Raw genomic sequence first — 17536 nt, 5'->3', positions numbered from 1 at the left:
ATTCTGGCACCTTACTCACTCTCTTTTAGTTCCAAACCTGTATAAATGTCTCTCTTCTATGAAACATAAAAGATCTTTTGGCCATAGAATGGAAATCAATGGGCTCCTCTGTTGCTTGATTCACAATGTTCTCCAAAAGATCTTATTTTTATGTTCAGCAGAAGAAAAAAGTCTTACAATTTTGAAACGACATGAGGGCGAGTAAATGATGACAGAGTTTTTATTTTTGGGTGGACTAATAAGACAATCCCTTTAAATTTCTTCTACCTGTGACAACTTGCATCCTGTGACAAAAAACATTGTTATTAGTTTACATTTTAAAACAATACACGTGCAGCTAGTACTAATATCATGAACCAATTATTAAAATTAGGCAGTTTGTTTTTACTCCAGTTTCTTTAAACAGGAAGTTATTTTGTGTGACACTCCCTCGCCAACTTTCCTGGTTATTCCGGTATAAAACATGTACTCGTACCCCTCACACTTCACTTTTTTTCCATACTGGCTCTCAAAAGCATGTAAGAGCACTTGTGAAATATTCGTCAAGGAACAAACTGAATTGGTTTTCATTACACTGCACAAACGAATGCCAAGGCCCCTCCAACATTTTTACAACATAAGGTCACCTCATTACTAATGCAGGTCAAGGCCTGTGTGCATGGGTTTTCAGATGCATTTGTAATGTTTTTTAATATGCAGATTAGAATGTGGGCAGAGAGTGCTGGGTTTGTGCATGTTGTACTGTGATGATTCACTCTGTATAATGAATAGGGTTCATAATGATGGGCACACACATGCACGCTCACACAGACATGGCTTAGAAATGGCCAGGCTGTTCTGTGCCCGCTTTGTTTCACAGCCACCAAAGTGACGGTTTCTCATGCTTTTGCAAGTGCAGTTGTTCCGATGGTTGGAGCACTTTAGGTTTGACAGGAAGCTTGTTTGAATCGCCTGCACTCATGTGTAGCGGTTAACCACATACAGCAGAAACGGTATTGTCTTCACATCCTCTTGCGCAGAAGAGCATCTGGAGGATCAAACTGACTTGAGTATGTAACTTTGTTCAAAAGAGGTTGCGGTTTTATTTATTTTTATTTATTCTTTTTTTAACTTACTGATAGATGTGCTACACACTCAACCACCAATTTAATAAATAACCTAGCTAAGATTAGATTCATGAAAGTGCCAAGTTTTTGTCTCAACTACCGTACATCTGCTGTTAGAAGCTGAGATTCACTGGCACTATTGCCAGATAATGATGATATTATTATAGTGAGCACTTGCTCCCTCTGCTGGAGCAGTGAAGAGACACTGCCATATATTTAAGTCACCAAGAAATGGCAGCATTTGTTAAAAATTATTTATCTGTGCCCATTTATTTTTTAAATTCATGTGCTCTCATAATTTTTTAGTCTTTGATGTGAACCAGTGCGAGGGCATGACAATAATCCCTCCCCTCCAGCCTGTCAATCACGAGATCGCAGCAATTAGCGACGATTCAATCGATTTTCAATGCATAAAATCAAGCCCTGCCCTACATTTTATACGTCACAATAGGGGTTATGCTCAAAAAACTTCTGTAATCTGTAAAACGGGTCACATTGCTTCCAGTTTGGGGAAGCTTTTTATGTGCTTTGTTAAATATAGAGCTGTTTTACTCGAGATACCTTCAAAGGAGTGAGAAAAGATGCGCATAACCGATGTCCATCCCATATGCAAGTTGATACCTAAAAGTTTTTTATTTGTCTTCTCAATAACATTTTGATATTTAAATCGCATAAAACGGCAACGGTAAAAATAACTATACATGTCACCGTCAGTTCATACTGCTGTTAACACTTTCTCTGACAAGCGGATGCAATGATGAGAACAGTTTTCCTGTTTGTTCATGTGAAGTTCAGCATAAAGCTTATAGAGAAGAAAAGACTATTACAATTTTGCATTACAGCAATATGCACGATATGCACCCTCGATACGCATATTTGCTGAGCCCGTACTGAAGCAAACTCCGGAGCAGACTTCTTTCTGACAGTCAATGCGGCGTTACATTAAAAAAAGTGCGGACTCGTAGGAAGACCGTGAGTGCTTAGGATGCCATTTAGGACCGGGCCCAGTGTGGAATGTTGGACACTTCATGCACTCAACTGTTGCAGCTTTAATTACATAGCGGGAGGGGCTATTGGACCTCAATTTTGAATGACAAAATAACCTTACATACACTACACGGTTGAGTACATAGTGTATAGTGCATTTGGGACACAACTAATGTCACCGTACCAATCCCATGAGCTCTGGCAACATGTGGACAACATCATGTGTTTATAGAGTATGCACTTGTTGTGCATGCCTGCATAATGATAAATATGCTATAATAGAGTAGAGTTATAAACTTTGAAATGATGAAGCATCTCAGTTACTCAATAACAATACTGGAGTGTGATTTATAACAGCTGTTATAACCTCATTTGAAATGACAGCATTTACTACAAACTACAAAATTTAGAGTGCTTAGATTTTCTAGAACATGTTACTGAAACATTTTCTGATGAGTTATTGTTAAACAAGAAGTATATTACAGCTCTAATTGCATTTCTCACCATTCTCGCTATATTGTTAATGAAGTCACTGTTTTTTTTTTTATTGTGATTCATTTGTTTTTTTCATCATTATATCTTGATTAGGTTTCGCTGGAATGGGTAATCTCCTAAAAGTCCTTACAAGGGAAATAGAGAACTATCCACATTTTTTCCTGGACTTTGAAAGTAAGTTTTGAGGAGAGGTGGAGTCTGGGGTTGGCAAGACTCTATAACCAGCTGTTTTTTCCCCCGACAGTGGCAGGAGGAGCTGAACTGATGGTCTCATAGCTCTTATGAGACAGTTTTCCCTCTTTGCTTTTTTGTAGTGAAAGTTTATGCTTCCTGCTGTCCAGGGCTGCATTTCTCAAAAGCATTGTTAGCCTAAGTTGATCGTAGAGAGCATTGGTGGTAATTGTTCTATGATCAACTCACAATGCTTTTTGGAAATGCAGCCCAGAGCAGTTGCACTGACACTTTGTCTAAAAGCTTGTCCTGCGATTTAACTAAACTTTTTTTTGCTGATTTCTCAAAGTATAAAGTGAAAAAAATCAATTTTGTCCATGAGAAGCTGAGGGAATTCTGTATGTTGGAGCATGAGAATCACTCTTTAACGCTCAGCTTGACTTCCTGATTACTGTCTTTGACATGCAACACCTTTCTCTTTTTCTCTCTCTTTCTGCCTTTTTTCTTCTCTTTCTCTTCTTGCTTTTCTGTTTCAGAAACCAATGGGGAATCTGTTAAAAGTGCTCACTTGCACAGAGCTTGATCAGGGGCCAAACTTTTTCCTTGACTTTGAAAGTGAGCAGAGCTTTTGCCTGGCCTGGTGTCTGTCACTTTTTCCAGCTACTAACATTTTGCAAGTACCATTGTCAGAATTGTCCTTGGAAATCTGCTCGTCACAACGCAACAGCAAAACAGAGCTTCACATTGCTTTTGCATGTGCAAATGCTTTGTGCAGATGAGGGCAATATGTTTGCATCTCTCATCTTTTTACATAAAGTCTTTAATTCTAAAAACCTCAGATTGCAAATACAAAGAAGATTCTGAAAATCTGATTTGTTGTTGGCAGCCTAAATGTGCATGACTTACCAATCAGTGTTTGTAACTAACCCCATATCCAACATGGCTATGTATGTCTATGTTGCATGATCCATTCTCTTTAAATTATCTCCTTACTCTTTGCAGCTCCTGCTTGTTCTGTGATATTTTTCTGGTCTCTGTTTTTGTCTTTCTGAAATCTCAGAACTTTCAATCCTTGCCCTCTGTATACTTATCGAGTAAACATTTAAATCCTGTGTGACTATGTACTCAAACCCAATTATATTACACTAAACATTGGATTTTTATTATTTTTCTGTCATAAACTTTGAACAGAGCTTTACCCAAAATGTTCAACATTTCCTGAGTATTTGCTAGCTTTGAGAGAGAACTAACTGAAGTCGGGGTGTTTTTATTTTATTTTATTGTGATTCAGTGGCAATAATCCATAAACCTTTACTTTTGAAGTCTCTGAGAAATGTTGAATTATTGGGAATCTCTGGTTTAAAGAAAGCAATTTTTTTTATATGCAAATGTCACATTTATTTGTTTGTTTTTGTTGTGACAATACAGTGCCCCTAAAAATATTTGGGTGCTTAAGCCGCAACTTAATGTATGAATGTTACATTACATTAGATGACAAAATATCAAACCAAGTGTCATTTATTTTAAAGGAAAATGACAAACACAAACCATTTCACCTGAAAAAGCTAAACATTTCACTTGACAAAACTTGACAAAAAGATTTACTAACAGCTATCAGCAACCCTATTGTAACCCTATTGTAACCCAAACTACTGTCAGGATTTACTAAAGACACGCAGTGAAAAATTAGTGCAGAAAAGGCGTGGCTATGGTTATTTTTGCGGCTGACCTTATTGCATATACATTTGTAGGAGTTTCCCTTTCAGACACAAAATTTATGGTAGGAGAGTATTTAAATTAATCATGCAAGGTTAATTGACTATGGCATGTCTTAAACCAGATGCTAATTTGCGTTGCTCTTGGTAAATTGCGTTGGTCGTTATGGAAATGATCTGACTCAGTCTGTTCTTTCATTTGCGTGTCATCAGTAGATCACGCGCAGAACTCTCCACTCCCATCTGTGATTTTTTGGAATTGCGTTATCTTGCTAATTTGCCCTGTTTAGAGGCACAAATCTGGCCCTATAACTCTAAAACAAATGATGTGCAGATCAAAATTGAAGTATTTTGCCACTTTCCGGTTGTCAAATTTAGTGTGGTTACTATTCTAGGACACCTTTGTGAACTGGAGATTAACTGAGTAAAATAAAATAAATAATGACTTGGTTACAGACCTACTAAAAATGAGATGGTGAAAATGGCTGTTGTTGAGCTAAAAAAAGCTCTATCCTCCATTTGTTTGCAGATGCCACTTGGTTTGGTATTATATCTAATGCAGTGAAATCCATTGCATGTAATAACTAGTGTTTGGCAGTGCATAATGAAGTTTGTTTGTGTCAGACGCACAGCCGACAGACTGTGAGAGAGAGGTGTGGAACCAGGTGAATGCTGTTCTCCAGGAGTCAGAGAGCATCCTGACCGGCCTGCAAGCCTACAAGGGGGCGGGTCAGGAAATACGAGATGTACGTCCGATTGTAATATTTCTGCTTTTTCTTTGTGGGTCAATCAGTTGTGTTTAAAGCATTTTGTGGGTTGTAGTTCTCATGCCACTTTAAATCATGTGATTTGTTTGTCATTATTTGTTAGGCAATACAGAATCCTAATGACATGCTCCTTCAGGAGAGGGCTTGGAACTCTGTGTGTCCCCTTGTCATCCGCCTAAAGAAGTTCTATGCTTTTTCATTGAAACTAGGTACACTATTCATTTAGAATCACCTATAGCCACATATTTTCTCCTTGACCAGTAAAAATGTAACGTAAGCTCTGTGTATCCTCTCTCCTCTCTTTCATGTAGAGGAAGCACTGAAAAGCCTTTTGGAGTCTCTGACGTGTCCGCCGTACACTCCTACTCAGCACCTGGAGAGGGAGCAGGCCCTTGCTAAACAATTCGCTGAAATCCTGCATTTCACCCTCCGCTTTGATGAGCTTAAGGTGCCAGCTGATTCAATGCTTTTGTCACACATCACATTTCATATTAGGGAATAAATAAAAAAACTATTGATTGCTCTGTTCTGGGAATTGCTTATTAAAATGTGTAATTTGTTTAGATGAGAATTCCAGCCATCCAGAACGACTTCAGCTACTACAGAAGAACAATCAGTCGAAACAGATTAAACAACATGAATGTAAGTGCAGGAACATGAGTCATGACATGACGTGCAATATTCTGTGGACTGCAATTTCAATGTTCATGTGCGTGTTTTTTTGTTCCTGTATCAAGCTTGATATTGAAAATGAGGTCAATAATGAAATGGCAAACAGAATGTCTCTGTTCTATGCTGAAGCCACACCTATGCTGAAGACCCTGAGCACGGCAACAACTAACTTTGTGACGGAGGTACTGCCTGCTGTCCTTCTATTACATTCAATTTCATCTTCATTCTCTCGCTTTTTCTACAGTCACAATTTTAGCTCTTTAATTTCCCTCACAAATACTGTAGAACACTACCATTCAAAAGTTTGGGGTCAATAATATTTTTATTTATTTAAAGACATTTATACTTTTATTCAGCAAAGACGCATTAAATTGATCAACTTTTACACTGACTTTTACATTTTCAAATAAATGAACTTATGAACTTTCAAAGAATTCATTGAAAAAATGGATCACAGTTTCCACAAAAATATTATAACTTTTTTCAATATTGATAATTGCAAATGTTTCTTTGCACTATATTTGGATTTTCAAATTATCCTTCAGAATTCATTCTGTTTTACCATCACATAAAATAAATTGCATTTTAAAATATATTAAAATTAGGGGTGTCCCCGACTATGGATTTTAATAGTCGAATCAGAATCGTCAAGTCTTGCCTATAGTCGACTAATAGTCGAATCATGTGTATGGGGGCGGGGCTTTAACATTTCAAAGCCGCGATGTACAGAAAATCACACAAAGATATAGAAGAAAATGTATAAAAACATTTTGGATCAATAAAACTAAGAAATAACATAACTCCAGAAAGGCCACCCTGCAGACAGGATTTACATTTCACATGCAAATCAAGTTAAATCGGCTAAATTACCTGTGCGAGCAGGCTCTAAGTGCAGCACAACATCGATGCACCGAAAAATAAACAATTAATTTACTAAATTAAATTAGAACAGAATATACCTTTCTAATAAATAAAAATACAAAATAAATCAGAATCAAGTCACAAGATGAGGAGCAAATGTGTGCAAAATGCCTAAAGTGCAGGAGAACATATATTCAAAACACAAGCCACAAATAGTTAGATTAGATAACCCTGACAGATCAATAAATTAAATTAAAATAAAGAAATTATTAAAATAACGATAGTAGCCAGAATTTTCTACTTTGTCTTTTTAACCTCAGAAACAACAATAATGCTAAACTGGAGTGGCAGTCTTTTTAGCAAAAAATGTTCACAGCATCCAAAAATCAAATTAGAACCGGCTGAAAAGTTTTGAAATCACTTGTACCCTAACGTTACCTGATCGAGAGAATAAATCCAGTCTTTCACTCTGTCTGTGTCTGTTGGAGTCTTTTCAAATTGTGCGCGCGGATAAAATACATTCAAAAACGTTTAACGACTTAATCTCCTATAATAGTTAAATTAAAATATGAAAACGCTTTACTATAGGAGGAACGCATTGCGTTCATATTCTGGGTTCATCTGCTTATCTGCACACAGTATGGTTTCTTAATAAAGTGTGTACTCTGTACATTAAGCCACGTTAAAGTGCCTTTTAAGCGTTTTAAAAGCGTTTTTCACGTTAAGCATTTTAGAATGTCCTGTGGAAAAACCAACTTGTTAACGTTGGCCGGCAGAAGTGCGATTATGGTTTTCCTGATGCTAAATCCAGCCTTGGAGAATATCCTTTCTGATGGTGTACATCCACACTTTAGATTTTCTTATCCCAGACATTGTTAAAGATTTAAATCCTTGCCACCAAGACGCTCCTCTGTCGGTCACGGATTGAAAGTGAAACTTAAATCTGTCACGAGGTGTTTGGATTTATTCACGCACGTTAAAAAATATTTATTAAAAGCTTCTTTCTTTGCACATTTTTATATACAGCATTATCATAATAGGCTGAATGTTAACGTATTGACAGAAAACCGGTAGTTCTATGTGAAATCAGACATTGAGCGCCCTCATATAGCCAAAGATCCTCGTTTCATAACAGCTCTGCGAAGATTCGACCGTGAGATCGGTAGTCGAATCAAGCTCCTCCAATCGAAGCATCGAATCTTCGACTATTCGGGGTCACCCCTAATTAAAAAAACAAACATTTATTTTAAATAATAATATTTCACAATATTACTGTTTTACTGTATTTTTCATCAAATAAATGCAGCCTTGGTGAGCATAAGAGACTTTTTTCAAAAACCTTACTAATCGCAAACGTTTGAACAGTAGTGTAATAGTAATCAATATACATGCATTGAAATGTTTGCTTGAATTATTCCTATGATTCTTTTCTCTGTAGAATAAGACATTACCTCTTGAGAACACCACAGACTGCCTGAGCACTATGGCAAGTGTATGCAAGGTCATGCTGGAGACACCGTGAGTACCTTATTGATTTTTTTTATATTGCTGTTTTAATTAACATCATATTTCACATGTCTTATCAGATGCCTTAAAAACAATCCAATAAAACCATGGGAATTTCTATTCTAAAATTTAAAATGCTCAGACATTTCAACGGCTATTGGTGGCTGCTTCTGTACAGTAATAACTTGCTGATAACATCAGTCTGACCGCTGAAGAAAACCGCTTGTGTGACTCTTTGGGTGGCAGTCAAGTATGCTTTTCTGTTGATTAAGCATTGACAACTGGAAAGATCATGGAAATTAATTTGTCTGAAGGTGTGAAATGCCTGTCTTATGTATATCATTGTAACAATGAGCCCTTCTTCTGCTAACAGAGAGTACACGAGTCGGTTCAACAGTGAAGATACACTTCTGTTTTGTATGAGGGTGATGGTGGGGGTTATTATCCTCTATGACCATGTGCATCCTAACGGTGCCTTCAACAAATCCTCAAAAATTGATGTAAGTCTACATTCTCATATTTTCTCAATCAACCAAAACATTTTTCCACATTTGATTGTTTAAAATGACTTTTACACCATAATATGTGATGTACATACTTTTCCCAGATGAAAGGCTGCATTAAAGTCTTAAAAGATCAACCAGCAGATAATGTTGAAGGTCTCCTTAATGCCCTCAAGTAAGTTTCCCTTCCTGTTCTTAAAGACATATTCTATGGTTTGTATTTATTTTTTAAATCTTTTTTTTTTTTTTTTTTTAAGGTTCACCACAAAACACCTAAATGATGAGTCTACTCCAAAAAATATCCGAACGATGCTCCAGTAATGGTTTTAAGTGAAGTGGGTCAATATTCTGACCTCAAAAGATGTATATGTTTACATTTATTTAAGGACTTGATGTTAATACTTGGGTGTATTTACATAATCATTCCCTCCAAGTTACTGCAATGTAAAGAAAGCAGACCTTTATTCTAAACAAATTGCCTATACTGTCGACAAGCACAAATGAATAAAAACCAAGCAGCCTTATGAAAATTCATGGAGAAAAAAAATAATTTGCCATTTTGTTTTCAAATTAATAACAGTGATCATGTGAACCAAAGGGGCTGATGCATTGGTTGTGAGTTACAGTGAAATCATTGGCTAAAGTGTTGTCAATATTGAATGAGTAAAGTGTGTTGGGATGGTTGTGCTTTTGTATTTTGTATTAAGACTAGAAAAGACCAGTTCAGTTCAGAAAAATACCATAATGTGATGTAACCTATTTTTTTTTTTTTTTTTTTTTTTTGTTCCCAAATCTGTGGTTTGGCTGAAGGTGGAGATGTCAGCTTTTATTTTTTGTTATTACGTGATGTGTGTTTTTCATGTCTTTGTGCCTCTTTGTTTCTAACATATTCAATACTCATCAATACAGCTTTAAAATCTGAAATAAAATTGACATTTTGATTATGTTTTTGATTAATGTTCTCTAACTTTGAAAAAAAAAAAAATGATGTGTGATATTTTGGGTTGTGTGCTACTAATTTGCAGTCAACACTGGTCCAGTGTGGGTTTTCCAAATATACATGTTTGTGGTCTATTTTACAAAGATGCACTACTGTTCAAAAGTTTGGGGTCACTAAGATAATTTGGGGTAAATAATTGAATACTTTTATTCAGGAAAGATGCACTAAAATTGACAAATTTGACAGAAAAGACTTTTTGCATTGTTACAAAAAAAAAATTTTTTTTAACTTTTAAACCAACCCTGAACCTTTTGAACAAGTCATAAGGTTGAGCAGGAACTGCACTCATTAAAGTGATTCAAGACCCAAATACTGTGAGGTCTCAGTTTAGAATGCATATCATTTTTAGTAGTTAAACCATATTGATTGCAAATCACACTGATAATGTTTCAACACTGGATGGCAGTGTTTCACTTCTCTCACTTCACAAGACGGTCAGTGAGCATCACTCCATTTTTTGTCATTAATTATTATTATAGAAACATTTCCACTTCGACAATAATTACTGATGATCACTAGAATTACCTAGCAATAATGTGCCATTTCATTTGATTTTCTCTATTTCATCAAATTTATTACATGTTCCATTACACAAGATTCAGAATGATTCACGTTCATGTTGTGAAAAACGCATGCAGGCAATGCTCTGAACGCTTTTTCATGTTATTGGATGACTAGCCTGTTAAAGTGCTAATGTGTTTTTGTAACAGCTTAGAGCCGCTAGAGGGTGTGAACTGAAAATAGGCCCTCATCGATGCAGCTCTTACAGCAAATGGGATTAGAGACTCCCATATTTCTTAGTGGTCTCTAACTCTGGTCTTTATACCAGGTCTGAAAACCTTCCATCTCCGGAAACATTAGAAGTAATCAGTTTTATAAGTCTCTCAAATATTGTGCAGGCTGAGAGGCGTTAACAATCATATCATGAGGATAGTTTTATGTGGGTGAGTGTGTAATGTGTGTCCGGGGTGTTTAATTGCATATTTATTGCGATGTCAGAACTGTTTCCTGATTACGAGCCTCGAAATGTGCATAAAATTACAGGGAAATGGGCCTTCACAAATTTCAGTGGTATGTATTAATACCTCGAAAAAAGGCAAGAAACACATGGCAGGCTTAAAGAATTTCAGGGTTATTTATGCCTATAAAAATCCTTTTGTTTCCCGATCAATCAGCAGGGCAGAATGTAATTTTTGGCTTTGTGTTCTAGCAGAGATCAAGCCTTGAGACCACATGTCACTGTTAAGAAAAAAAGAGAAAACTCTTGTCATCATTTACTTATCCTCGTGTTGTTCCAAAATGTATGCCATTCTTCTGTGGAACACAAAAGAAGATATTTTGAATAATGTTAAGAAAACAGTTTCAGTTCCCATTGACATTCATTGTAATTTTTTTATTCAATACAGTGGAAATCAATGGGAACCAAAACTGTTCGACTACCAACATTCTTCAAAATATCTTCTTTTGTGTTCCACAGAAGAATAAAAGTCATACAGATTTGGAATGACATGAGGGTGAGTAAATGATTACAGAATTTTCATTTTTAGATGAACTATCCCCTTAAGTTGCTGCATAACACAAGTATGCACTGTTTCCTTTATTTGTAGACTTAAACTGTGATATTTCCACATATTTCATGATTATTCGAAATCAGGAAATTTTAAATGTGACAATCGTTAGATCTGTTGAAATACATTTTTGCAAAATTTTGCCACCAAATGAAGGATTTCAGTGTTATACATGCAAGCACACTGTTGAGCGCATGCCTTCAGCTAAGACTGGCGGGCATTTATGCGCCATGCTGTTATTGTTTATGGCCCAGCACTATTGCTGGAGTGGCCACTGATGGCTCCATATTGTTATGCAATCAAGAGAGGTGTCTCAGTATGGAGGAGGAAAATCCTTTCAGGTGCCAGAGCCTGATGGTGGCGCTGCGAACTCATGCTGCCTCTGAACAGAAACTTGGCGTCACCAACAGGATCTAAACCCATGAGACTCAGTGTGCAAGGAACATTGCTCTAGTCAAAAAAAATCTTGAGTTCTGCTTTCCTCCATTAAATCATTACTTATTAAAGAAGTTTGTTTAAATCAAAGGGCCCAAATTATTATAAAATCATCTGTGGTGTTTTTTGGTGATTCTGTAATGGAATAATGTCTTGTAGCTTTTAGTCCACTTAAAGTGAATCATTCTTAACTAATTTAAATGTCTGGGCCCGTATTCATAAAGATTCTAAGAATCCTCTAAGAAAACTCTTAATTTAGCTTAAAAACTTTTACGTAGGAGTCTTAGCTTAAAAGCGATTCGGGACCGATCTGAGAGCAGACAAAAACTTTCATCTTAGTAAGGAGGCGGGGTTGACCCCGTTGCTATGTATGACACAATCTTTTGAAGACTGTGATTGGTTGGTTGTCCAAGAAGAAAAAAAAAAAGTGATTTTAAGTATAGGGTCTATTCTAAGCCTTCACTTTGAAATTACATGCGTAATTTTTTCCTATTTGACCGTTCTCACACACACACACACATTATATATGTGTATATAAATCCTTTTTTTTTTTATTTACCATGCAGTTAATTTCCTATAAGGTATTTGATTGGAAAGAGTGGAACAATTTGTATCATTCTAAGCCAATTACACTGATTGCTGGCATGTCTATTTAAGTGGTGGTTTGAATGTTGGTTTGAATGTTGGTTTTAATGTATCAAACATGGAATTTTCCCAGTTGCCAAATATCGTAATGTAGTGATTACTTTCATTTCTGGCGCTATGGCATATGCGCTGTATCGGAGATATTAGCGTGTCTCTAATAAGATCAGTCACAAACATGATCCCTGCACGATCTAATCTATAGCGTCTTATTAACTCACTGTTATTCATTGTCTGCAACACATTTCTTCTCCCTCTTCGTCTTTCTGCCATTTTCTCCTCTGCTAAAGAAACTCTTAAGCCTCTTAAAAGTCCTCGTCCGTGCTCCTAACAATTTTGACCTTAAGACCTCTTTTAAGGGTTAAGATGATTTCTGAATTACTTTTTTCTTTACTAGGATTTTTTCTTTAATTTTAAGAGTAAACGGCCACATTTCTAAGAATTTTCGTAGAATTTTGTCACTAGGAGCTACTCTTTGCATTAAGATTCTTTATGAATACGGGCCCAGATTTTTAATGTCGAGACATTAAAGATAATACATATTAAAATATTCTTAGGCCCTCTTGGCTATTTTTGAATAATGTCCGATTAGAACAAAGTTTCAAAAATAGACTAATTCGCCTGAGACAATATGGCTCTTACTGTAAAACATGCTCAATAATTACTGAAAAAGTCATATTCATGGTTTTCCAGTCTTTCTTTTATTATCATTAGGGCCACTGCTTGTTTTTGGCAATAGATCTCTTTGCTCTTTTTATTTTTCGACACTTTGGACCATGCTTATAAAATATAAATTACAACACTATTTCCAGAAAAGTTTGGACATTTAGTAAAATGCAAAAGTTTGTATATTAATCCAATAATGCCCTTTATAAGCAAAAACCGGAGTGCTATTTACTTAGAACAAGAAATATTGCTTCTCCCTTTGTGTTTCAGAGAAAATCAAATGCAGTGTTTTGCCTGTAGGGAGTTAACTGATGCGAAAGCAGTTGGGCGTGACAGTGCAGAAATTGGAAAAGAAAGGATATTTCAGTGTTTTGAATACATTGATTAAATATTCACAGCACATGCTCGACCACTGGGGATATGGATTATGTGAACAACTTGAATAGATGATCAAATGTTTTCTCCATGGAGGGGAGAGCACATTGATGAGAGCTTTGGTCTTTGGGCATAAAAGGCAAACCGTTTCAATCCATCCATTTCTGCCCACAATGCAAAATAAACTCCTATATAATCCAGTTCACACAAAGTAGCTCCTATTGTGTTCTTCATGCATTCTCTAATTTGATTTGTTGCCACATATTTAAGTTATTTTACAAAAAATATAGGCAAGAATGATCAGCAGTGTTTGAAGGAGAACTGCATGCTTTATTTCAGCAGCACAGCACAGCCAAGCTGTAGTCGGTGTCTCATTCTGTTTAGGTTTTTCACCAGTGGTTTGTTTACTTTTGAAGAGTTTATAGAAAAGCTTAAAGCAAAAGTTAAAGCTCTCTGTGCCGTGAAACCTCTAGATCCGTCTCACAGGTTCAAACTTGGTAGAACTCGCTCACAAACTCTCTCTTTCTCCTGAATAATAGATTCCTTTTTCTGAAATATACATGAAAGCATTCATTGTGCGCTCTATGTGAAGTGTGGCGTATTACGTAAGCTGTGGCTTGATGAATGATACATACCCATTTCCATCTTGAATTATGTTGCATAACTGGCAAGATTCATACAGAGACCTTGGGGCCTTTTTTGCCTTTGATTAAAACAAACAGCTTTCTTCATTCTGCTGCCACACATTCCTAAAGTTTTTTTTTTCATCCCACAGCTGCCAACCGTCACGTAATGCCAGATAATTGGTGTTCTTGCTCCCTGCGTGGTTGGCAAAGTAAGGCCACACTGATTTGCCTTTGTTTTCAAAAGAAGTAACAGCCATGTAATCACTCAATTAGATGGTGCATGGTGTTTGTGTGAAAAAAACATTCATGGGAAAGGACCACAATGCATCTGTCTAAATCGCACAGGGCAAAATGTCTTATTTTAATTGCATGGAAATAACTTTCAGTTGTAGGTGTGTATAAATTATACCATTCTTAATTATTTTGATTCCAGATGATGTTTGTTTTCTGGAAATTAGTTAAATGTGTGCTCAAATTGGTCATGTGGATGTTTGGTGGGTTTACTGTTTAATGACTCAAAAGAGAATAACAATGCTTGCACTGCAAATGCATCAAGCTTGATGATATGAGACGCAGCGCTCTGGAATACTCTATTCTAAATTGGTCAATCATGGAATTCAGCGGTCTGATATTTCCTAATATTCAATGTTGTTCATGGCAACGCAGTAATTTCGCTTATATGAGTGATTTTTCATTATTTTTCCAGTCAGAACACATTTCACACTGCAGGACTTTAACCTGATGTTAGTCATTTAGGATAATTTAATCTTGCGTCTCAGGCTATTGATTGCAGTGAAAATTACCTCAGAGAACAAAAGTCGCTAGTCTTTCCTTCCCTATTGTGATGTATATCCAAGTGAAACGGCTTCTCAAACAAGAAAAAAATTATTTGGCGAGACTTTGACTTTGGGATTTTGTCCATCGAGAATTGATTGGATTGTTGGATGGTTGTGGTTTGCTATTCCTGTGATTGATATGTGATTGACAGGTTGCCCCGCCCTCGCACCAGTAAACGCATCATCAGAGAAGAGATGCTGCTGTAATTCGTCTTGTTGCAAGGCCAGTAGTTTTGGAAATTGTGGTGGATAATAAGATGATCATAGATTAAAAAAATATATAAATATAAAATAATTTCACCTCAAATCTATATTTCATGTCCATGCATTCATGCCATGTAATATAAGAGATAATGTGCTGTCATCTGGTCATTATCACAAATTAATTTATAATCCACTTAAACCTTTCTCATTCGGAAAGGTGTGAAAATCAGCGAAAGAGTGCATTCTCATTCCACATGCATAGCTCTGTGTTAATCATGAATGAGTAATCAAGACATTCCGCTCTGTCAGTGAATTGTATGAAAGGGCAGATTATAACTGTATGCACCTGCGAAAATGTGTGGGAGCGTTTTATTGATGTACAACGTCAACCGCCTCCAAGATCACCATCTCATTCAAGGTCAGTTTCCAGCTGCAATTGTCAGTCACCTCAAAAACACAAACCAGAATCCTTTTTTTTTCTCTTGCAGTGGCTTTGGTCCCATCATGTCTGTGCCCTGAAGGGAATGACGCATCATTTTCAAATGCATGGGGAATTTGTCATATTTGTCATTTTGAATTGATTCATTTTGTGAGCATAATAGCTGTGTTACGGCTATTATAGCATAACGGGGCATGATCAATTCTTTGTTGTCATCCACATCATAGCAGCACATTCAGACGGAATGGGTCTCTGCTGGGCGTCCAGCTGACTGCAGTGGAAGGGGTGCACCTCCTAGTCTTGTCCCAGAGTTCTCCGATTGGTATTCAGCACCAGATGTTCGTGTTCTGCAGTGTGGGCTTCTGAATGCTGGTGTGTGTCAGGGAGACGTACTGCAATAGGGTGGAAGGAGAAGTGAGTGTGTGTGTGTGGTTGAGGGGAATACCATGAAACACACTCACACGCACACACAGCTCTGTGCCAGGAATCCCTGTCTGAAATGATCCAAGTCATCATGTCTGTACCATGAGAGCACATTTTGAAAATCATTTTGCTCAGAGAGCCGCATTGAAAGACTAATGCATTTTTGCGAGTATGTCTCCTACAGATTGTGCCAAAACGGCACAATTATTATATATGCAATTACACAAATAAATTCAGAGCTTTTTTTTATCATGTAATATTCCTATCTTTTCTAATAATAGCCATACAAAACATACTAAGCTATTGATATGAATTTAGATGACATCATATAATTAAGATGTATTGGACATTCAAGAGTGCTGATTGCAAATAAATGAACCAACTGGCTAAATTTTTGTCTGAAGAGAAAAACAGAAACTTAGTTTGCAACCCTCTTACCCCCAAAATTACATCAAGTATGGTATGGTTCAAGAAATAAAGTTGATAAACAGTAAATTTTTTTCAAAATTTGGCATGTATTTGACTATATCATAGCCTACAGCAGAAAATACCTGCTCCCAGAATAATTACTTCTACTTAGCATATTATGAAACCCATTTACTACACAAGGGGGAAAACATGCTTTGGTTAATATGTCATATTTATGAAAAGACAATTATGACATGAGTCAATTATGACAAAGACTCAAAGTTATGAGGTATAAGTCAATTATGAGATGAAAAAATCTGAATTATGAGATGAATTATTCACTCACTGAATTATTATAATTAAGTTAGCCTGACGTGCGACATACTCAGATTCTAGTCAGAATGTGAGTCTGATACTGCTCCATTGGGCTGTGATTATGGGTCGTGTTTCAACCGAACCAGGAAAGAAAATGCCTCTGCACTCAATTGGATAGACCTACAACCAATCAGAGCAACGGAGTAAGTGACGTATGTCAACTTGTCATCAAGCAATTACCGTCTACCCTATCAGCATGAGAGGAAGCATATATTTATTCACTCTGTCAACTCACCTAACATTCCTTGACAGTTTTCAGCCTGGAATACGGGGGGAGTACTTTGGGTTCGGGCCGAATACCGAGCCCGGAGCCCTCTCCTCGGACAGCACGTCAAAAATGTATTTATTCTATCTGACTTATTTGTAAGTGTGAACTCGTGAAGTCTCAATTCTCCAGCGGCAGTCATCTTTGTTGTAAACGAATTCAACCCAAGCGCTCTTTGGTTACGTGGATGATTACATTACTGTTGATCATCTGTCCATCATCGTATAAAGCCCGCCCTGACAATTTGATTGGTCCGAACAGCTTTTGTCCAAGTCCAGACTGCTAAGTTCGGCTGGCATCCAGGCTATAATTAAGTATTATGACACAAAAAGTCCTTTTTCATAATTTTCACACAGTTTTTGTCATATTTATGTCATAGTTATGACTTATAATTTCAACTTTTTATGTTATAATTACGATTTACCAAAGGAGGAGTGATATAAACCAATTAAAGTCTCATTGCTGTTGCACTATGCATTAGCATTCTTAGA

General features: G+C 36.6%; 1 protein-coding gene and 1 long non-coding RNA gene across 3 annotated transcripts in view; one reads left to right on the top strand and one right to left on the bottom strand.

Moving 5' to 3' along the window:
- fam49a (family with sequence similarity 49 member A) overlaps positions 1–9729 on the top strand; it is a 30963-nt gene extending 21234 nt beyond the window's left edge. The window contains exons 3-12 of one of the 2 annotated variants that reach the window (XM_082148284.1): positions 2682–2762; positions 5099–5220; positions 5345–5450; positions 5553–5689; positions 5806–5883; positions 5979–6095; positions 8213–8292; positions 8654–8780; positions 8888–8958; positions 9041–9729. In XM_082148284.1, coding sequence (XP_082004410.1) covers positions 2693–2762; positions 5099–5220; positions 5345–5450; positions 5553–5689; positions 5806–5883; positions 5979–6095; positions 8213–8292; positions 8654–8780; positions 8888–8958; positions 9041–9104 — 972 coding nt within the window. In that variant the 5' untranslated portion in view covers positions 2682–2692 and the 3' untranslated portion in view covers positions 9105–9729. Of the gene's footprint in view, positions 1–2681; positions 2763–3295; positions 3375–5098; positions 5221–5344; positions 5451–5552; positions 5690–5805; positions 5884–5978; positions 6096–8212; positions 8293–8653; positions 8781–8887; positions 8959–9040 lie in introns of those variants that run through there. The other variant, XM_082148283.1, reaches the window with a different exon arrangement.
- LOC309482786 overlaps positions 1–17536 on the bottom strand; it is a 223295-nt gene that overhangs the window by 95840 nt on the left and 109919 nt on the right. The gene's annotated exons all lie outside the window — the stretch shown is intronic.

The sequence above is a fragment of the Leuciscus leuciscus genome, assembly GCF_965113295.1.
Source record: "Leuciscus leuciscus genome assembly, chromosome: 19".
In the NCBI taxonomy this organism is placed as follows: Eukaryota; Metazoa; Chordata; class Actinopteri; order Cypriniformes; family Leuciscidae; genus Leuciscus; species Leuciscus leuciscus.
The sequence above is the reverse complement of the archived record's forward strand: the minus strand, read 5'-3'. Positions and strand labels throughout refer to the sequence as shown.